This window comes from Cottoperca gobio, chromosome 6, assembly GCF_900634415.1.
Source record: "Cottoperca gobio chromosome 6, fCotGob3.1, whole genome shotgun sequence".
Lineage (NCBI taxonomy): Eukaryota > Metazoa > Chordata > Actinopteri > Perciformes > Bovichtidae > Cottoperca > Cottoperca gobio.
Window position 1 is genome coordinate 24,180,010 of NC_041360.1, and position 23,248 is coordinate 24,203,257.

Consider the following 23,248-nt stretch of genomic DNA (forward strand, 5'->3'; position numbering starts at 1 on the left):
ATAAATGATTGTGTCATTTATAATGAACAAATGTTGTTATAATGTAATTGTGCACCTGTGTGGCAATTTCATAATACAAAGAGATATTCAATTCATATTTAACTCTTTAGATTTAATGAAGCGGACAAAAGTTTCTCTTTGAAACACAACTGGAATACAAAACACTTTCAGTAAAATGAACAAGTATGAAAACAAATGCGTAATATGCCAACATCTATCACAATAACATGAAACATGTGGTAATGTGTAGGAGCAGAACCGCTGTATTGAAGTCTTTGTGGTTCTCGTTATCGACCGATTGTTTACGTTTTTTCACATGTAGTTTGATATAAACACAGAACAAGCTCATAAACTTACAAACATATTTTTTCATACTAAAATCTATTTAGTAAAACAGCCTAAAATTGAAGACTTTTCCTGTACACATAGTCCGAAGATGAAAACAGTCATTAATATGGTCAAAGAACAGAAAATGCACAAACATCTTCATCAAGACTTCTTCTACTCGTGCGCCTGTTTCCCATTTTCCTCTTCAACCAGAGGATAGGGTTGCAGGTCCAGGGTCAGAATGCGGCTGAACATGCATTCATCAAACTGTGAAGAAGACAATAACTTAGTGACTGCATTGACATATAGAAAATAAAAAGTTCTTCTCCAACTTGTAAGATGCTATAAAAGTTTGTTACGTCTGAGTATACTCCCAGCAAAGCGTCGGACTTGGAGAAAAACTCTTCCTTCAGGGAGATGACAATGATCTGCATGTTCTCCCTGGACTCCTCTCTGATGAAACTGGTCACCTGGATACAAACAAAACACCCACACACAGGTATGCATGAATATAATCCATACAAATAAGATAATCGTGCAACAGTTAAACACACAAATCTTATTAAAACAAATTAACTTATGTGCTGTTTCAAACACAACATTCTCTGCAAGCATTTCAAAGTATTCTGTAATCTTACCTTGCCAATGTTAGTGTTGTCCAAGGCTGCATCCACCTCGTCCAAGATGAAGAATGGAGCAGGGCGGAAGCTGAGAGACATGACACCGGCGTGCCAAACAGCACAGACACAGTGAACCAATGACGTGGGTCAAATGCAACAAGTGTTAGATCATGTGGGGGGAGGACTTCAGAAGGTGGGAAAGTATTTAATTCAAGGAGAACAAGTTTCAGACCATAATACATATATATATATGGATTCATGGAGAAGTCAAGTGTCTCTTTAGAGTTCTTCCCGTAAAGTTAATGATGTGAAAGAGGAGGATCAGCAGACTCTCCAAATTACAGCCTTTATTTTATTAATCCATTAATCTTAAAAAAAAAACTCATAATCGTTACAAGTTAAGTTCCCCCAGGCCACGTTTCTTTCTCCCCGAGAAGAAAGTGTAGTTTCTGAAATAACGGTGCAAATTCCTTTTTTGTTTTTGTTTTCATAGCTGTGGGGGGGCAATTATCCAGCTGTCCAGCTAAATTAATATCTAGCAAAAACAGATTTTGGGTAATAGGGTGACGGTATGTCAATCTGTCGTTAAAGTCTTATTATTTTTATTTGTTATGTTGCTTTTATGTGCAATTTTTAGTATCTTGAGTGATTTGTTTATCGCACTCCAGTTTCTCCTAATATAATCTGATGTTCTGTAATCCAGTAAACGAGTGTTCCAGGGTTACCTGTGGATGGCAAACACCAGGGCGAGGGCAGCGATGGCCTTCTCTCCACCAGACAGATTGTCCATGGACATGAAGCGTTTCCCCGGCGCCACGCAGTTGTAGTTGATGCCGCCGAGGTACGGCTCATCTGGAGTCTCTGCACTGAGGATGGCCTGTCGCACATGAAGCAGGATCTTGTCATTTAAAGCATCTTGTTCTTGTTTGAACAGCTTCTGCAACGCTCAGTGCTACGGAGAGTTATGTAAAGTTTACACGGTGGGTTCGGAACCTTTAGTGTAGATAAAATACACACACGCATGATGGTTTTACGTCACACACATAGCGGCACAGACAAACCCTCACACACACACAATATGTCGTCAATGTTGAAGTTCTTCAGCATGATTGAAGAAGACATAACTTTGCAATTTGTTAGACATTCGAGTCCAAAACAAGCCGTGGAGGAGGAACAACCGTAAAACATTTGGAACAACGTTGAGCTTTGTTTGAATGAGAGAAGATCCTGCAACTTGGTGCAGCTTTGGAGAAAATGTTAAACGTTATTCAATAGTCAATGTTTTATTATTCACATGGCTTTAAACAGTTCAAAGTGCAGTAACTCAGCCCTGAAGTGCACACTCACCCTGCTGGTTTGTTATGTTTAAGACTATCACGTAAAGCTACGTTAAGAAGAAGAAAAAAGGCAACTCCCACACACACTGTTATCACCTCTGCATTGATTTATTAAAAGTGTGTGCAGAGTGTGTTCCCTGCACCACAAAGGAGACAAAGCGTTGTGTGCTGTGTGTTGTGTGGTTGCCTTCTATTCTACTTTCTGGTTGTTGTAAACATGTCTGTGGTGGAGGCAGGAAAAACAACTTAAATGCAGATATACACAATAAAAACAGAAACATTGAGAGTGCTGTTTCTGGGATTGAGGATTGGTTGCTTCACCTGGGCGCTGTTGTTCCTGCATATTCTTTTGTAGATCTGATCGATAACGACAGACACATGTTCAAAGCACTGGGTGAAGAGGCGTAAGCGCTTGGCTTTGACTTGCTCATACTCCTGACTGCATTGTCTGGCTGCTTTGGTGCTGGCATCAAACTCTGAGCGAGGGACAGGAAACAAAGTTAATTCGGCCGTCCAGGTGCTAAGTTATCATATTACAACTGAGATGTTAAATATACAAACTAATAAATAAAATCACGGATTTTGATTGGATAAATATTTTTGTATTAGATATATTCCACCTATCAAGATGCTCATTTTGAAATAAAAAACTTTATAGATACCGTCTGTCACTTCCTGTAACTTGTCCTTCACCTCCCTCATCTTCTTCAGAGCTTTCATGTTGGGGGCCTGTGGTGCGAAGCAGCACTCCCTCTATGGAGGAGACCGACTCGTTCAGCTTCTCCATGTAGGCCTCCACCTCCTCCTCTGCCTGCAGACTCTGTGCACGAATGTCAATGCATGTTGTAGATACATTTCTGGTCATAAGGATAAACAGCACTCAGAGACAATTAGGCTTCATGTCTCACCCTGAGCTCTGCGTCCAGGCTAGAGTAGTCGATGACGAGTTGTGCCTCTCTCTCGTAGATGTGCATGGTGCTCATGGTTGAAGTGCTTTCAGATTCTGTGTCCAGCTGCATAGAAGAGAAGAATCAGTGCGTAGTGCAGCGTCGTTTCATTACTTCTTTAGTTTCTCAAAGATGGGCAGGGTTTCACAGTCTTCATTACTCCACTGTGAGGGTTTCTACAGCTTCTTTTATTACATTCTTTTTTTCAAAATATTAATAATTTGAGCTCAATTTAATATCCAGTTCTTTGACAAATTGCAGAGGAGACGAAGAACAGTCAAATCTCTCAGTCTTACCTGCATGTCACTGATTTCATTCAGGCTCCCTGACAGCAGTATGATGGGCAGACTCTGGATCTTGCAGTCCAGCAGCATGTTGTGTCTGGCCAAGCGTTTCTGTTCCAAGGCCGTCTCTGCACACATCACTTCCCGCTGAAGCTTCACCAACTCTCTAAGGAGACAGAGAGACAGAAAAATGTTGCCATTGGCATCCAAGATTTGGCCCATCAAAATCAATCAACTCTCACCAATATCCATAAATGAATCACATTGCAAAGACCCTAAAGAATTATGTATTCTTGTGAACTTAAAGTTGACACACCTTTTGCCTTTAACAAATATTGCGGCTCCAGTGAAAATTCAAATAGGCCCTATTGCGATGTAGATCAAATAAATGCTGAGCTGTAGACTTTTCCAAGCCGTTTGTACAGGAGAAACAGCAGCAGGTAGTACTAGCAGTGGTGAAAGTAATAATAGCACAACAGCACAGTAAGTAGTATTACTACTAGTGTTACTTGTTGATCCCTTGGAGGATCTGGGTTTTCTGGTCCAGCTCAGATTTGCCAGTGGCCACTTGGCTCTTCTTAGACAGCAGCTGGTTCTTCAGCTCCAGCTGTTTGCTCTGACCCTCCTCCAAAGCCACCAGCAGCTTCTCCTCATCCTGAGGGGGAATAGAAACATCAGACAGAGAAGTTTAATTTCACATCAACCTTGGTGTGTCCTAAAAAATAAATAGCCTTAACGACAATTGGTTTCAAACCTCATATGGAGGAAATCAATATGCTTGTACGTTAGTAACTAAAGATGTTATTCTGGCCACCTTTTACCCATCTTACAGGAGGCAGTTTCACGGCGATATCACAGAATGAATGCGTTGGATGACTACCTTCCTCTGCTCGGCTATGGTTCTCTCCTTCTTGTTGATCGGATTCCTCCATTTTGTTGAGCTTCTTCTTCTGCTGCTCCAGTTGTTCCTGTTCGTACTCCAGCTGTGCATTCAAGCGAGTGCACTGACTCTCAAACTCCAGCCTAGAAGGAGACATATTTAGGTGTTTATTTTGTAAGACAACTGAGAAAGTATCATGTATACACATAGTAATTACACAGGACACACAAGGTTACGCTGAACCTGTTTAAGTTACCTTAACGCTTTTACCCATTGCTAAACATTGGCAAAAATGTTAGTTTATTACATTATTTTATTATAGCTTAAGGTATAATTGAATTACACTTAGTATCATAATAAGGATCATTTAAGAAGCTAAATCAATATCAAAGGAAAACTTTATAAAATCAAAAAGTGGATCTCATTGGGAAGAGTTCCAATATTAAATAAAGTCATTTAAAATATCTCGTGTCTTTTTCTAGTGATCTGAAATCATACAGATTTTCTCACATACAATCATAACATATGGGAAACTACTCTACTTCTCACTCCAAGTTAATGTTTATCATTTATTCATCCCGGGTTTGGCTGGTTACAGCGTGCTCCTGGAGATACTGCTGTGGGGGTTTTGTCGTACCGCTTCTTGTCAAGCTCTGCCTGATGTTTCAGGTTCTCCTGCTCGTACTGTCTAATGCTGTCCACACCGATCTCAGTACAGAAGTCACAAAACACCAAGTCCTCCATCTGAAGACACAGAGCATGAACACTGTTAAGTCAAGTCAATTGTGTGTGTGTATATATATATATATATATATATATATATATATATATAGACACTTGATCCAGTTTGCCACTCTGTCGTGTGCCAGTGGTTCTGAAAACTCCTGGAAATGTAACAATGCCACCTTATGACATGCAATATGGCCCTGAGACTGATAAACACACCAACCTGGTTGTATTCAGTTCAATTACGGCTATTAACCAAAACAATTGAATTGAATTCACTGGTAACCTCAGCATTATTGCAGTCACACAGGTTGAAGACGGTGCTCAGACAGCAGTACCTGGTCGATCCTGTGTCTGATCTTCCTCATCTCTGTATCTTTTGCCTCCACACTCTCCTGCTGCATCTGGATCTGATAGTCCAGGTTTGCTAATTCACTCTCCATACGAGAAATCTCCTAAAAACAATCAGCAGAAGATGTCAAGACAATAAACTGTTCATCTATCTCTGCTCTTGTGTCACCGTGATACAATAGATCCTTGTACGTCTATTACACTTTGGGACTCTGGTTTACACGTACACATACAGTAGAGCCATGTCAAAGAACACATTACATTTGAGAACCATCTAAGTTCCTGTGACCCTACCGCTTGGCATTTATGGATGTTTTTCTTCCGAATAATATCCAGCTCAGTTTTGGAGTATTTTAGGCGGGTTTCAGCGCCCTGAGCCTGAGCAATGATCTGTTTCAGATCTGAGTCCTTCCGCTTCAGCTTCATCAAATCCTGTCACAGGACCAAAACACAGACTGAAAGTTAATTGTGTATAAATTCTACACTCTGTCAAAGAAATGTTATACAAGATATATACAGTATGTATATGACAAGGCATAATGTAAGTTAAAAACTTAAATAATGTTTGAGTTACGTGAAGACTTTACTTTGGTCGAGACTTTTAAGGCTTTAAGTTTACACGTCATGATTTTGTGTGTTCTCTCACGCGCATCTCTGCCATCAGCTGGTTCTTGCGTTCCTTCAGCTGCAACATGTCCTTCTCGTCCCAGAGACGAGCTTTGATCCGCAGGTCACTGGAGCCTCCAGAGACCGTGCCTGATTTTGAAAACAGCGTCCCATCCAGAGCTACCGTCTACAGAAAACACGTCTGATTACGTATTCTGCTGGCTGTAACGGCCAACATGTCATTCAGTAAGCAAGTTCAAAGCTGCATGTGGTCATATTCCTAATGTTGCCTTTTTCTAGTAAGCTGATCGTGACTCCAAGGTTTGTGTCTTAGGGCCAAGCTTACCTTAATGCGCTCCGGCCCGTCAAAGGCCACACTTCTTGCTTCTCTGATGGTCTCGCATACCAACGCGTTGCCACAGACAAACTGCACCACTTTCCTCAGCTGGGCAGCACTTGTGGCATTATTAAACTGTATAACATCGACCACCATCTTGGCACCGGGCACCTCCCTCAGCCGCTCGTTCAGAGGTCTCACCTGGTACACACGGTTAGTGACGGTTATCACTGAAATACACGGACAACTTCACCCTTATTTTCCATTTTGCATTTTCATCCATCCGAAAAACAGTACTTACTTCCAAATAGTCAATGGGGAGGAAGGTCTCGCGTTCAGCTCGCTCCCGCTTGATGAACGCAATACAGTCACGGGCCACTACCTCTGTGGCCACGACAATGGCGTTCATGTAGTAGCCAAACACCTTGATGACACCCAGCTGGTATTTCTTATGGATGGGGCTGCACAAGTCAGACAGACGACCAAACTGGGACAGAAAATAATTTCTTTTTCACTTTGGTTTCAGAATAATTTATTGAATTTTATTTTATTGAAGATTTATTTACAAATAATGATCTGGTTCACAAGGTTTCGCTTTCTAAAAACACAAAACAAACGTATCTCTAAAGATGCAGCCAGACTTTGTGAGCATCACAAAAAAGTAGCACTCAGACTGCATTAAGACAGACAAGGGACTTGAAATTAGTAAGTTGTATGTATGTATGTACGACGAATGACAATGTACTAAATTGGTTAATAGTTACAGTAAATCTTAATGAAGCTTGACAACAATTTATTTTAATTTGTGGGGATTCATTCATATTCCAGTAAACTAGAGCATGGGGATTGTTTGATATCAAGGAGTTGACAGATGTTACTGTAAGGCCTGTGCACCACGGCGCTCTCCAAGGTGCTGATTCTACTAAGATAAATAACCTTCCTTGTCTAATCGTTCACACACACACACACACACACACACACACACACACACAGACACACACACAGACACACAGACACACACACCCCCTCTGTTACTGTTTCCTAGTCTTGAGTTCGCCTGTCATAGATGCACATACCAGAGAAAAGTTATTTTAGTTCTGTTTGTTGTTCTCAGATCCGTAAATTTGATGGTTGCCAAGTGAGATTCGTTAGATAAGACTTGATGCTTTTAGTGTTCTTTTTTTTTCAAATGAATTAATTCCTTAAACGCACCTTCAGTCTTCTGCTTCTCACTGCCTGGGGTCACAATCATCCCTACTCAGTATGCCCCTCTGTCTCTTACCACAGTTTCAGGATGGAGTCTGCGGAGCTTCTCTAGCAGTTCTTTGCGCTGCAACTGTCTTCTGCTCTCCTGGCTGTCCAGACGGGCGTTCCCCAGCTCCTCCAGCACCTGGCCCAGCTCCTGGTTCACCTCCTCGCTGCGCTGGCGGCCTCGCTGCAGCTCTGCACTCAGACTTTCTTCCTGCTGACGGTATTCTTCAAGGGATGACCTGAAACATACGGGAACTCGATAACGTATGATCACTTTCCTTCTGTGGTTTTACATCATCATTTCAAAGTATAATGTGTCACTGGTGAATAATCATGGATATCCATCAACACCTGCCTGACAGTCAGGGACAGACAGGGTATTTATTGCACATGACATACTTGCAGGATTTGGTGTATTCTTCAAGCTTTTCTGCTCTGCATGTGAAATCTTCAAGCTGAGTCTGGCTGCTCCTGATGGCAACCTACAACAGATAATGTGTTAACGATAATGTTGATCCGTTACTCTTGAATATGTAAATAATCAACTTCAAAAGTGATGATATGTAAATGTTGTATTCATAACTTGTTTCCACTCCCTCAAAGTGGCCAAAGAAATCAGTTATTGAAGTGTGAAACAAATTGGATACACATGTCTTTTAGCAGCTGTCCAATCCATGGTCATTAACTTGTAAAGATGTGTAGTGGCAACACAAATCTGCAACTGAAAGTACCTCCGTTTCCTTCTTTCTGCGCTCGTCAAAAGCCATCTTCTCTTGGTCAGCTCTCACCTGCCAGTGCAGTTTCTCGGCCTGCTGGCTGATGACGGCCCCCTGCTTCCGGGAGAGCTCCTTCAGCTCTTTGTATCGCTCGAGCTGTGGCAGAAACACATCAAAAAACACGATGAGGGTGTGATCACAAGGGCAGGTATTTTTTGCCCATTTTGTTTATGTTAGGTAATGTGGCTGCAAATAGTTATTAACACAAAATTCTGAATAAACAAGGATTTATAATGTTGTCTACATGGGTGTGGGGCACCCAGTGACATGTACAATGTTTCTAAATATGTATTCACTTACAAAATAAGTATGGGTGGTTAGATTAGACTAAATTAGATCAATGTAGAGGATATTAAAGCGTATATTCAAGATACATTTATCAGAATAAACCACCAAATCTATAATATATATTAGGACTGGAAAATCTGAAATAAAGTTTATTGTATCTTACCTTTTTAACCAACTGATGGAATAAATGTTTTGGGACCATTAAGGCCAATAGTTAGGGTAGCTAGTGTTAAGGGTCTTTGGTTATTCTTAGGTGTTTTGTCATTTTGTAAATGTTACTTTATAATACACATATATGGTAAATATATAAATACATATATTATTATGTTTGGTATATGTGCTGCACAAAACAAAAACTTTATAACCCTGGCCTCCAACCTCCCAGCAGCTATATTTTACATCATGTTAACTGACTTCTGGTTTGACTGAACTCACCTGATCCTCATCCAGATCGATGTCTCTCCCCAGGGCGGCTCCCTTCTCCTGCACCTGCTTCTCGTAGTTCCTCCAGGTCCGCTCCAGCTCAGAGATCTCTTGCCGTCCCTCTGCCAGCTCCTGCTCTTTAATAGCCTTCAGCTTCTGACTCTTCCTCAGGGCATCACGGACCTCCTCAGCCTTCTTCGTGTGATGGGAGGTGTTTACCTTGGCTTTGATGTACTGTGATCGACACTGGGACAGATTATGCTCCTGGGCGCTGAGAAACAGAGTGAGAGGAGACCTATGTTCATTCTAGTTATTGGCACAGACCGCCTATATATTTACATCATATGCCAGTTCCATTAGAGCTTAACAAATGCTATTATCAGAGGCTTTGCTGTTAATCATTCCAACATGGACACAACAGCTGTTGATGGACAAATTAAATAAATCCTTTCACTATACTTTATAATATACTGTTTTTTGTCCACTGTTCAAATCCACACACACACACACACCGGATCTCCTTGTCTATGTGCTGCAGCTCTCTGGTGAGGCGTCCATGTTCCTTCTTGTAGGTTTTGACCTTCTGCTCTGCGTTCACCAGTTTATTGTTCTGAGCAGCTGCAGCCTGCTGTTTCTCTATTAGGTTGTCGCTGAAGGCGCTGATGCCCTTCTCATTACGGTACAGCTCAGCCAGGCTCAGCTGCAGGCGGCTTTGGTCAAGCTCGTCCACCAGAGCCTGGTACCTCTGTGCCTGGAAAAGTGGGAGGTGGGGGATAACTTATTCGATAGGCAGGAAAGGCCACAAATAAGCAAAATAAAATGCAAGAATGTTTCTCTCAGCTCCACAAAAGGTGCATTAACATCTATGTCAATACATTTGAAAATGAATGTGTTACACGAGTAGTAAACTATGATTTTGTGGCCTTAGCCAATCTCTGGCATGACATGAGGTTACATGCGTATGGCAAGAACATACTTTCCCCAAATTCAAAAAGTGTTTAAAAATGAATTAGATAGTACTATGACCAATATAGCTATATTTTAAAATACTACAGCCTGAGAAATACAGCAATCAATTCACGACAGGGGAATTCATATCCATTATAATGTGCTACTTCACAGTCACATTGCATCACAGTTTGATCACCTGTGCCTCGGGTGCAGTCCAAACGTCCCCTGCATTTGATCACAATACAGGCACAGCTACATCAGAAAAAATTGTGGCTTGGCTCATTGAGCGCAAAATCAAATCGGAGAGCAGTTTAAGTGTTCTTACGCATCAACCAAAATGCTTGTCTGATGGTCCAACAGCATCTGAAATGTATGTTTAATGTACTTGAAGTGTGCACTTTGCATCTGTATTATCTAATACAATAGATGTTGAGACTCTGTATTGGCAGATACTCGGTATTAAATTACTCAGATCGGGGGATAAAAAAAAAATGTGATCGGGACATCCCTAAACAGTACTGTAGTAGCATTGTGTCTTCCACTTAGGAAAATGTATATTCAGCCACCTGCTCTCAGCCAGACACTTCATTTGTCTGTGAATAGCTGGCAGGAAAAATAACTGCACGAGTGTGGTGACTTTGGGGATTGGAGTGAACTAGCCACTCTTGTAGCTTGGTGTACAGAAAGATTATATTGCTCTTTTTGTGTTACTTTACCTCTATTCTTTCCTGGGACACCTGTTTCCTCTCGACAGTAGCTGATTTCTTCTTGTTGAAGTGAAACTGTGTGTCCTCTTTGGCATTCAGCAGAGCCTCTTTCTTCTTATCATACTCTGCAGCATACTCTTTCGACTGACTGATGCACTCGAACATCTTGGTTCTCTCCTTTGGGTCCTTCAGAGCTATGGACTCCACTGCCCCCTGGTGAGGAACATAATGAGTAACAGACTTGTTTGTAAGGCATTACTACAACCAGCCATTGTAATGCCTCTACACCACGTACAGCATGTTTTCATGTGTATATACACCCATGTTTATGACAGTGTTTACCTGGAACACCAGACAGTTTCGAGCTTTGGTCACAATGCCGATCTTCTCTAGCTCCTCCAAGTATTTGGCCAGAGAGACATGTACACCATTGATGCGATACTCAGAGGAGTCACCTAAGACATACGATAAATGGCAGTTAAAACTTTGTGAAAAAAAACTACTGTACTTGTTTCTACTTGATTGCACTAGGGACATCTGGGTAAATATGTTTTTTTTTATTTTGCAACCATTTAAAGATAATTTTAAGGCCAATTTACCATTAAAAAAAACACAATTGAATTGAATTGTACATCCCTTTAATTTAAATACCAACATTTTTTATATTCTGTCCAGGACTTTAAGACTTGCAAACTTAAATACATTACTGCAGACATACTAGAAGCAAGCATCTGTGTCATTTAATTATTATTATGACTTTATGTAGAGCTGCAACGATTAATCGTTCGACTAATCGACCAATCGACTAAGTCTTCATGCAACAATGGCAGGAAATGCTAATGATTTTAATTTTCACTGTTTTATATCATATTAAACGGAATATCTTTGGGTTTTGGACTGACAAAACAAGATATTTAAAGACATCACCTTTGACATTGAGAACAAATTTTGAAAACGATTATTCAATCTAGAAAATAATCAGCGGATTACTCGATAATGAAAATAATCGTTAGTTGCAACCCTGCTTTTTTCCCCTTAGGCCTTCCCTCCATGGACACACTTGTTGCTTTCCTAACAGTTAACTATAAAGAATATGCGCTCAACTCATTAAACTGACCTAAAATGCTCCGGCAGAAGACGGTCTCCTGGTCCTCATCCTGGCAGAACCACAAGGAGACGCGGGCGGTTCCGGGCACCGGCTTCCCGATGTGGGCTCCGTGTATCAGATCCCTGAGGTGCTTCACCCGGAGACAGGCAGCCCGCTCACCCATGGCGAAGCTCATAGCGTCCATAACATTGGACTTGCCTAAAGTTATTTTTAAATGTTGAGTATTCTCACACTTTAAGCTATAGCTAAGTTTACTAAACTAACCTCAATTTAAGGAGTGGCCTCTTTAATTTAACATAATTAAATTACGAATAGATTCCCTACATTTTACACAAAACATGATGCTCTATCCAACATTATGGTTTTAATTAACTCCCACATTGTATTCAGTGATTTGTATATAGTCCATGCTATTAAAGAGATGTAACAAAACTTAATATTAGCATAATACTTGCTTACTACTAATTCAACTAAGCTACGATGCTAGTAGCATCGAAAGCTAACGTTAGCTCGCACGAGAGCTAGCAACCGTTGAGTGTAAAAAGTTCACTTACCGGAGCCGTTTGTGCCAATTATACAATTAAATCGCATGAAAGGACCGATAACCTTCTTCCCTCGCCATGACTTGAAGTTTTCAATATCAATTTGTTTCAGATAGCCCATTTTAATATCACTTCTGATGAATCAAGCTGCTAGTTTAAGTATAAAAGGGAAGTCATTCTAGTCAAAGTGGGCAGCGCGTGAGAGGCGGGAAACACAACACAACTTTATTTTTACTTTTTTTGACAATTGCACATTCAAACATTTAACAGATCTAAACATAAAACAACCACATTAATGTGATAGTGTTCCTATTTTAATGGTAAAATTAAAATATAGATATGTTGTACTCAAGATGTTACTTGAGTAAAAGCGTCACAGCGTCAAAATATACTTAAAGTACCTAAAGTTCAAATACTCATTATGCAGAATGGCTCATTTCAGATTAATATATATCATAGTATTGTATTATGATCATTCATGCATTAATGTACTGTTGTGTAGTTTAATCCATAATATTAAGTCACTAAAGCTTTAAAATAAATGTTGTGCAGTTAAAAACACAATATCTGAAATGTAGTACTGAAATGTAGTACAAAGTATTAGTAGTACTGTAGTAAAGGAACATTTGGAGTTACTTGTACTTTATTTGAGTGTTTTATTTTATTTGCTACTTTAAACATTTTACTCTTCAGTTATTTGAAAACTTTAGTTACTTATTCAGATAAATAATACATAATATAAATCAACTAATAATGTATTATTTTGGATTAAGCTCCACATTTACCAGCAATTATAATCCAGTAATATAGTATATATTATTCTGAATTGAGGCATAATGAATACTTTTACTTTTGGTAATTTTAGTATATTTTGATGCTATAACAAAACTAAGTTGTTTTTAAAATGAGCTATTGCTACTTTTATTTAAGTAAAATATCTGAATACTTTTTCTATCACTGACAATACTATTTAAACATAATTTAATGGAGTAATAATTTAGAAAAAGAAGAAAAGTGTCCAGTAATTACTACTCAAATTAAGTATAAAATACAGTATTTCCAATAAAGTCTCACGTAAAGGAACCACACAGTTTGACCTTATGTGTAAAACAATTATACACAGAATGCTAAAAAGGAGTGGCGGAAACGCAGACAAACAAAATATTCATGATGTTTAATGTTAAAGCCAGATGTCATACATCAAAGAAAGATGAGAAACTTGTTCTGTGTCAACTGATTTTGAAGTTCATCCCTCTTCCACGGGTTATAGTGATCAATAAGGATGATCCCGGACGTGCTCCATGAGGTGTTTCAGAGCCAGCCAGGTCTCGGAGGCGGTGGGGATGATCTGATTGGCTGGCAGGATGAAACCATAGCGACCGGTGTCCCTCAGCTCAAAGGCAAAGGAGTACTTGATGCCGACGTCGTAAGACCAGTCGATGCTGCCGCCGCTGGCTTGATCTGAGAGGAGAGGACGACGTGAGGACAGGTTGGCAGACGCTCTACTAACCAGTGGTGACATGTAACTAAGTACTTGTACTATAGTTGAGTATTTAAATTGTATGCATCTTTATACTTCTATCTTGAGGTGAGTTTGAATTAGAAAAGAAGAGTTACTCACAGATGATGTTGCAGATGCTTCCAACCTTGTATCTGGTGCCATAGAGGGACGTGAGTTTCTGTACTGCTGCTCTGCCAACAGAATCCTACAGGACACAATACCGTAGTTAGGTACCGTGCACAGATAATACTGGGGCAGAAGAAACAGAGTAGTATGGAGGAGCGCTTTTTAAGGTTTCCACTCGTGATGTAGACATCCTCAGGAACTTTCAAAGCTTCACACTTCCTCTTGCAGAGTTACAAGTCAAGCCAATTGTATTAATATAGCCTACAACCTCTCATTCTCCTCAGAGGGCTTAGTTACATATGAGGACTGTTGGTCCATTAGGTTTCTCAGCATTAATATGCACAAACACTTGAAGCAGTGATGCTGAAAAAGAGGATTCTTGGCTGAGTTAAGAGAGATCATGTCACGTCTAAGTAGTGATGAATTTATAATTGGTCAATGCATCAATCCTGCGGCAAAACATTTGAATTTTCAGCAGTAAAACTTTGATTAGATAGGAAATTGTAACCCCAAGTTGTACAGCTAAGGCTGCTAAAGTGTTCTGCAGTCAAAAGGCAGGATATTACTTTTTAAAATCATTATTGAAGGATAACAGAGACAGATGTTTCCATATCAGGTTAGAATAACTGTGTTTGAACTCTCCTGTGTGTGAGCTACTTGGTTTCATGAGACAGTGGTCACAGCAGATCAGATTTGCCTCCTCACAATTTACTCTTCATGTTTTTTGTTTCCTTACCAGCTCAGGCTGATCGGGCATGTTCTTGCAGGAGTAGCCGTAGGGGTACATGAGCAGCTGGGAGTAGGCGTGGACGGAGATGAAGGACTTGAAGTTGCCGTGGCTCTGGATGAGGTTCACCACGTTCTTCACCTCAATCTCAGAGTGAGCCGACGGGCCGTGGTAGGAATCAGAGCAGGGGTTCCTGCTGGCTCCGGGGCCTGGAGGGAGAAACAAACTAAACTGAAATGCAAGATCTTACATGCATCCACTGAGCTGCCAGCGTATCTGATACAACTAATGCACTTAATGCCACAATTACTTCAGGTTCATTTCTTTTGCTGTGTTGAACCGAGAGGTGCACCCCTCATATCGCCTCCTCAACACAACACAAACACAAAGTTCATTCATTCGTTTATTTTCTTATGCTTACCACCAAAGCCTGCGTCCCAGTTCCTGTTGGGATCGACTCCACGGCACTTGGAGCCGGCGTTCATGGAGCGGGTCTTACGCCACATACGGTTCTGTACATCACACAGTTCTGTTTTTAGCATCTGAACTGGTTTATATCAACCATATTTCCCTCTCAAATATCCAGCTGACATTATTCAAAACACAACACAATGAACAGGAAATAGGAGCAAAGATGCGGCAGGTTTTTAAAGTCCAGCATGTCCCCTGTTGATGATCGCGACTTACATTTGAGTGGGTGTAAGCGTAGCCGTCGGGGTTGGCCAGGAGCAGCATGTAAATGTCCATGGTGTTCAGAAGGGAGGTCAGGGAGGCGTCGGTACCATAATCAGTGGCAATCTAAGCAGGAACAACAAGGCTTGTATTTAGTAGAAAAGACATTTTCTAAAAGATTATGCATACACCTTATGCAGAGGTAACAACGTCTGCAACAATATGTATATATATATATATATATATATATATGTTTTAATATGATGTATTGATTACATATCATTCTTAAATATATTTAGTATCAGGGCTGCAACTAAAGATCATTTTCATTATCTATTAATCTGCTCTGCATGCGTCAACAAGTCTATATTCAGTATTGCATGGCTGTGTTGTTGCTTCATGTTGCTTGGCTACATGTATAGTGGATATTATATTGATGTATTAATGTACTAATGTTTTAAAACAGTCTCGCCAAAGGACTGCGGATTCAAATGAGCACATTTACAGTAATGCTTATTAATGTGCAATGTCCTTATAAATAAATAATATACAATAATTTCCAGCGGTCTGTATCATAATGAGACATTATAAGATATATTTATGTGGTCAACTTGTTGCACCTTGTTGGCGGTCCACACTCCGGTAGCCTGAGACACCCACTCTCTGGAATGGATACCTGTGTCGATCCAGATGGCAGGACGCTTGTTTCCTCCCGTGCTGAACTACAACACAATGTCAACGTAATGAAAACTCATGCCGTCACACAAACATGGATTATAGGTGCGGCACTCGCACCTGCACAGACAGGTGTGTGAGGCCTGTCCTACCTTGAGCACGTACATGGGCCTGTTCTCATACGATCTCCCGATTTCCTGCTTGGTGACCAGTTTAGGGTGCTGAGACACCAGCGTGTCCATCCAGCTGTAGATCTGTAGCGGAGACAGGTCAGCTCATTGTAATGCAGACAAAGGAGACACAAGATCATGAAGGTGTGCTTTAGAGTCTGTGCGCAGGGTTTATTAATAAACAAATGACTAGTTATAGAAAGGCCCTTTAAAATATACTGCAGATAACACAAAATAAATTAAAAACACCAAATCAAATGATTTGCATAAATGTGTTCTGGTCTGTTTCTTCAGTACGCTGTATCTCGCTAACTTCACGATCTGACATCCCTCTCTACAGTTCAACAAACGTGTAATAACATTAGTTGTTTCCACAAACATGTGTTTAAATCTTGTCTTTTTATTTATTAAATGTTTTTAATTGGATATAATATAATATAATTATGTATATAATATATTTATTTAATTGTTCTTGTCTTTTATTTTCAGACAGTATTGTGCCACATACTTGGCTGTTATTCAACTAACTGTGTGTGTGTGTGTGTGTGTGTGTGTGTGTGTGTGTGTGTGTGTGTGTGTGTGTGTGTGTGTTAAAAGACAGAAAACAATGAGAGCTCTACAGTTGTCTTTACATAAATAAAGTAATTAAAATTTGCTTCCACCTTAACGAGCAACAAGAAACTTATATATATATATATATATATATATATATATATAATAATCCAGTGTTGTATATTATTCTGTATAATAAGTATTTTAACCTTTAGTTCTTAAAGTATAGTTTGACACTAATGCACTTTGACTTAAGTCAATTATATTTATGATATTTCTTCCACTAATGTCTCTTTATATTTAATCGACATAAGTTAGACATGAAGCTCAGATGAGTTATAATAAGGCTGCTTGTGGAGGGTCTTTATCTGCAGTCGTGAGTTACTTGTGTTTGTATAAAAGGCCTCACCGTCTCCAGACGATGATAAGCTCCAAAGTTGAAGCTCCTGCTGCTGCGCTCCTTCATCTGGTTCTCCGTCATCGCAGATTTCTCCTCGTCGAGAAGCTCCTGAATGTGACACGCAAGAGACCTCAAATTCAGATTTGGCATTTTTTCACTCTGCAAATCAAATTAAAACTACATTAACTCTGACGAGGAGCAGTTATCAGATGACCTACCTGAAGGTTGTTTATAACGACGGAGTAGGGGATGTGGTGGGCACTGAGATGCTCCGTCACAGAGCTCACGCTGGAGCGGGGCACTCGGATGTCGACAGGGAGCTCAGTGGAGACCGGGTGGAGCCAGAAGTCCAGCTGGGATCAGACACGTAATGATGAGAGATCACAGAGTGCACTTTAATAATGTCACAGAGTCTATTATATTGTTTCTCTTGCTCGTGGGCTGTCGGGACATAATCACACATGGTCTCTAAAGGTGTCCAGAGTTAACGTTAACTCAGGCTGCTAATGTGACGTCTCAGGGTCACAATTATACTTTTACTTTTTTGAAAAAGTAAGGTACTGTTTATTTTCTCTCTTAACCGTTAGTTTTTTTAATTACATTTTTATTTATTTACATATTTTTTAACAAAGTAATTTGTACTTATATTTTTTTATATCACTTTTACTATATTTCTTATTTTATTTGTATTTCTTTATTTGTATTTTATTTATTCATTTAAAGTTATTCTTCTTTTATTGTTAGAAAAGTGCTTTTACTCTGTACCTGTGCAAGTGGCAAATAAAGATACATCATCCTATTGCATTATCTTAATCATGGATCTCCAAAACAAACTTTTAGATATTAGATATTACTTTATTTAATAAGTGCATCAAATCACTAGGAAATGTCCCAGCATGAATATAAAAGATTGATCCAATCAGAGTTCAAACCAACTATAACAACAACTAAATATTCTAATTAGAATCTGTGAAATGTATCAGGACGTCCTCGAGGAGCAGCGAATATTTAATAAATAGAATAAAATAAGAGGAAAGGTCGATCTCTGGATGTCTTCTGTGGTGAAAGGTGCAGCACAAACATCAGCCGGGCCTCTGAGAGCTCCTGACTTTCTGACTCTGTCAACCTTCAACCCACATAATATATTCCATCCTGCTGCCACAGCTCAAAGATTAATGTAAGCAGGTGACTGGGCTAAATCCAAATGTATGAAACAGATCCTGTTTATTTACTTGTATTTCTCCTCTAGTTACTTATCTGTCTTTGTGTTCGATCAACGACATCACTTGTTGCCTCTGTATTTGTTAGTGTGTCCACATTGGCTACACGTGAACGCAATGGTAAAAAGAAAAACAACCTTCAACCCTTCAGTCACAGAGATTAGAATTTATGGGAGGTTCATGAGAATCGTTCTGGTACAAGCAGCTGAGTGTGTGTGTGTGTGTGTGTGTGTGTGTGTGTGTGTGTGTGTGTGTGTGTGTGTGTGTGTGTGTGTGTGTGTGTGTGTACCTCCCACTCCTCTCGAGTCTCCAGAGCCTGCAGGAGTTGTATCTGCTCCTCAGACTCCACGTTGACCCTGATGACCTGATCTCTGGAAGGAGAAATTCATTTCAGTCTCTGAACATAATTATTTACATTTGAGGTTTTTAGTTGACGCTCTTATTCAAAGCTATCTCCTGCACAGTGACTTCAGCAGTCGTAGTAGGAAGATTTAATTCACTGCTTAACAATATAAAAAGCAATTAATGTGCTGGAACCCGGACGCTTGACTCCCACTCGGTTTCTATTTAATACGACTGTAATTACCATTTTATCTTTTCTCTAAACAAAAAGTTATTTTCAGCTCGTTGAATAGAAATTTTATTTTTCAATTTGGATCGTTATTTGGTATGCAGATTAAAAGGCATCCAAGGGAGGAATAAACTCACCTAATGAAGTCTAATAATACTTTTATTTAATAACTAAGACTGTCAACATTTACTTTATTCTAGTATGATTTTATTTTTACTTTGTGACTAAATGTACCAAATAATCCCAGAAACAAAGCTGAAGGTTGTTCTGTGTTCATTTATATGAAGCAGCTGCACGTTTTGTTTATTTATTTATTTGTCCCTTTATTAAATCAATAACATATTAGTATTCATGAATAAGAATCAGAAACTGCAAAGTTTATTGCAAAAGTAGGTTTTCAGGTATTTTGGTGCATAAATGTCAAAGTAAACAGTAATTACATGCAAACAAACAAGTCAAGAATCATAAATATGAAATATATATATTTAAAAGAAATGTTTTGGTGAAATGTGCAAAAGATGAGTAAGAAATAAAAGTATTACAGAAACAGTCTGCAGAGTATTGACTTTAAATGTCACGGTGTATATAACATAATAACAACACAGCGCTATGAATATTAAAAGAATACAAAAGCACAGTAAACATCTCTCCTCACCCGTTGAAGAGCTTCTCAGCTCCGGCCGCAGCCGCGAGCACCAACATCAGCCAGAAGCCTCTCATCTCGTCTGCACGTCCGGACTGTTGTCGGCCTCAGCGTCTCCCGTCTCTTAACGCCGTCAGCTGACAGGTGCTCTGTTCGCAGACCGGAGCGTCACTCTACTGATAATCACACGAGCTCTCCTGTCTGGAAAATAAAAGTTATTTTGAGTGACAAACTTGCTGATTAAGCTTTGTTTTATGTGCTCAGCTGCAGATAGTGGAAGTTTCCCTCCAGTCCTTCCTGACTTTAGGGAACGAGTCACCAGCGCTGGAAGAAGTAAAAGCATGCATGACAAGTATGTTTTACTATTATATATGTTTCTGTATTAATGTGTATGTTGTATGTTACGGCTGTAGATGTTTAAGGTTGTGCTAATTTAACTCCTTTATACACATTAATCTACTGTAATGCATCATATTCATGTTTGCTTTTTGACGATTCATTTTCCAGCTGACTTTATTTAGCTTCAGAAGTAGAATAACACTTTGTTTATCAGCTACAATCTAATTAAAAATCACATTTGGAGGTTAACAATGGACAGGAATGGTATGAGTAACTAAATATTAGATTATAAATACTGATGCACTAACTTTAATTACTATTCTTACAAATTCACATGCCATTTAAAGATGATAAACAGCTGCAGCTGGGACATTATTTGTGACCATCATGTCACAATAAAACATTCGCCTCCCAAGTTATAACTAAATTATAAATCACATAAATGTTGAACATACCTGTAAATCCCCCTCAGACGCTCACACACTTGCACGTGTGCACAGCAGCCAGTAGATGGCAGTGCACTACTAAACCTCTACAACAGGACGCCGCACAGTAAAACTAATAATCCACATTTATGGCTCCAGTGAGGTGACATCATTACTCTGAATCCTAAATCATTGATCACCCAGAGATCTTTCTTCGTGTCATTATTAGAGTTGGTGAGTACGAGTGGGCGGGGAGCTGCTCACACATCAGACCACGAGAGCTGAAGGAATACACTCGTTAGTTGCAGCTTGTTCTTGAAGAAGAAGAAGAAGAAGAAGAAGAAGAAGAAGAAGAAGAAGAAGAAGAAGAGAGAAGAAGAAGAAGAAGAAGAAGAAGAAGAAGAAGAAGAGAAGAAGAAGAAGAAGAAGAAGAGAAGGAGAAGAAGAAGAAGAAGAACTCGGATCTTTTACTGAAGTAAAAGTTGAAACAATCAATCTAAAAAGTCCTCAATTCAAAATGTTACAGTAAAAGTATCATCGGCTAAATGTACTTAACGTATCAAAGTAAAACTACTCGTTGTGTATGGCTCATTTAAACGTGTTATTATAGTACAGTAGTGTGTAAAGAGAAATAAATGCAGTGGAGTAAAGAGAACAATAATGAAGTACATGTGTTACTCATGACGCAAACTTCTCGTACTTGATAATGCAATAAAAGGCACTGTGTCTACAACACATGTACGACTGTTAGCAGAGCATTCGGGGGTTTCGTGTTGAGTTATTCATCCAGATATCCGCCGGCTGATATCAGAATGTGCAGCACACAGCCTGCAGCGCCCATCAGCTGCTGTGACACCCCGCCAAGCCCTCCCCTGCTCTCAGAATTAATGAAAAAGAGGGTTTTAAGATGTCACTTCGCCTCCTTTTCACTCCCAAACAATCCCATGAGACATACTGGGGGTTAATAGGAGTGGGAGGCTGCAGGGGAACGTGGGAGTTGAGCTGGGGCTTTCCATCTTTCTCAACGTGGAAATTATTTATTGCTATTCCTGCTCCGTCTAAAAGTTTAATGTTGCCATGAAAAGTGGCTTTACATGCAAATGTGGGTGTGGAGTTTGTGTTTTCTTTTTCCCCATTTGCCTCTAAAAGCTATATGAACAAGACAACCCCCCCCCCCCTAACTAGCTAAGCTTGTTCCACACGACTTCCTCTGCTGCACTATAAATAGATCCATTTACATTGCATTTCATGGCTGAGCTCTCTCTCAATATTTCAGAGGCCCACCAGTAAATTGAGCATTAATCATTTATTGCTCACTTATTCATCTCATTTCGCACATAGCATGTTTGCTTCACGCATTTGCCACAACAAAATCCGTCTTTTTGATCTGTTTTTTTGTGTATTTTTATAGTTTGTGAGCAGCCACGTTCACAAGTCACATGAGGACGTCTCACTCCTCCGTCTGTCCAGCTGGCGGTCAGGTGACGGAGGCACCTGTGACATCCTTTTGTGATAAAAACATCTTGTTAGATATTAACCTATGTCTCTCAATTTGTTCCTTTTATGACTCAGAGCGGTAATTTAATAGTTTGATGCGCCAACTTTCCTTCATCCTGACAATACCTTTCAACAGCGGGTGTGAACAAGACATAATGAGAGCAGGGTGAGAGCAAGTAAGTGACAGTTTCTCTCTCTGGTGAAAGAGTAAGTCGGATTTAAAATGCATCGTGACGTGCTGCTGAACTTTCTGATCTATTTAATCCACAAATGCGATCAGCTGCCGCTTGTATTGAATACTAAATATTAGCTGATGCTGTTGAGGTCTGGAAAGATGCTCTTTGATTCTGAGGGATGTTGATCTTTTAGATGGCGATCACCGTAGTTTACACATTGTAGTATTCCTGACATTTATATGAAGAAATTTATCAAAACAAACCCGTTTTATCTGTGTTTGGTTTGAACTCTTTATTCTTCACTAGATACTCGTTTACTTTCAGGCCTTTTGTCTCTGCTGTTTTCCTGCTGTGAAGGTAACTGATGAGGTTGTTTGCTGTGAATGTCTGAGGTTTTATATCGGGGTGTAGCAGTGTAGCTGTACAGTCTGAGCTGCAGAAACAAACATTGAGCTCAGAGAGGCTAAAAGAGGCTAAAGGCTGTGCAGAGGGGTGTTGATTCTCTTGGTAAGTCATTTTATTCAATGTTAATGTCAAAATCATTGTTTTTAAAGCCACCTTTGATGACTTCTTTGGCCATACCTACATCTGGCAGACAGAGTGCAACACTTTCATCTATTTAAAGCCATGATTACATAATTATAATCTGCTTTTCGCTTTGTTTTGGTCTCCGTCAACTCTTAAGAAAGGTGTGCTCAGTAGCTCACTTTTTTATGAGCTAGTTTCTCATAAAAGGGTTGGGCAGATCGTTCATTGTTTGGAGACGCTGTCAGGGCTGTACTCGACTAAAGATGTTCAAAGTCGTAGACGGATCTGTAAAACTGAGTTTCTCCACAAAGAATCGAGCAGAAGCTCAACTTTAAATCTTGTGTTTGCCAAAAATGTGCTCATTATTTTCTTGGAATTAAAGTCATTCGGCCGGGCCGGCTTTTGTTCACGGCTTCAGGCCCGTGCAGAACTCGACCGGTGGCTCCTTTCAATTCACGCAGTCGTTTGATTCATTGTGGATATAAAAATGATTTAGTATTACTCAACTAAAGAATTGAAAAGACGGCTTAATATTTGCAAACATCAGCAAACCTTTGTCCAATGA

At 39.7% G+C, this 23,248-nt stretch overlaps 2 protein-coding genes across 2 annotated transcripts; both read right to left on the reverse strand.

Annotated features, from left to right (window-relative positions):
• Positions 1-141: 141 nt before the first annotated feature.
• On the reverse strand, positions 142-12,585 carry smc1b (structural maintenance of chromosomes 1B). Its single transcript, XM_029434214.1, is given in 27 exon segments — positions 142-594; positions 687-797; positions 966-1,035; positions 1,673-1,824; positions 2,606-2,760; positions 2,947-3,013; positions 3,015-3,104; positions 3,193-3,297; positions 3,528-3,681; positions 4,025-4,170; positions 4,396-4,434; positions 4,436-4,538; positions 5,033-5,139; positions 5,460-5,576; positions 5,767-5,904; positions 6,119-6,265; positions 6,425-6,616; positions 6,717-6,902; positions 7,698-7,905; positions 8,066-8,148; positions 8,398-8,538; positions 9,166-9,424; positions 9,666-9,904; positions 10,821-11,024; positions 11,154-11,266; positions 11,929-12,117; positions 12,474-12,585. Coding segments are annotated over 27 exon segments (3,717 nt in total). The 5' UTR covers positions 12,583-12,585; the 3' UTR covers positions 142-501.
• Positions 12,586-13,652: 1,067 nt separating this feature from the next.
• Positions 13,653-19,914, reverse strand: cpa4 (carboxypeptidase A4). The gene is made up of 11 exons (XM_029433682.1): positions 19,731-19,914; positions 18,794-18,875; positions 17,503-17,637; positions 17,294-17,392; positions 16,315-16,416; positions 16,108-16,209; positions 15,503-15,613; positions 15,237-15,327; positions 14,825-15,024; positions 14,083-14,167; positions 13,653-13,922 (listed from the first exon to the last, which is right to left on the reverse strand). Exons 1-11 carry the CDS (start codon positions 19,793-19,795, stop codon positions 13,735-13,737), a joined length of 1,260 nt encoding a protein of 419 aa, XP_029289542.1. The 5' UTR covers positions 19,796-19,914; the 3' UTR covers positions 13,653-13,734.
• Between the last annotated feature and the right edge of the window lie 3,334 nt (positions 19,915-23,248).

Excerpts from the sequence above, each read along its gene's own strand:
- cpa4 (XM_029433682.1), bottom strand. The coding sequence starts at position 19,795 with ATGAGAGGCTTCTGGCTGATGTTGGTGCTCGCGGCTGCGGCCGGAGCT. Across the intron at positions 14,168-14,824 it reads TGCCCGATCAGCCTGAGCTG|GATTCTGTTGGCAGAGCAGC; the intron begins GTAAGGAAACAA and ends TGTGTCCTGTAG. Across the intron at positions 13,923-14,082 it reads AAGCATCTGCAACATCATCT|ATCAAGCCAGCGGCGGCAGC; the intron begins GTGAGTAACTCT and ends CTCTCCTCTCAG.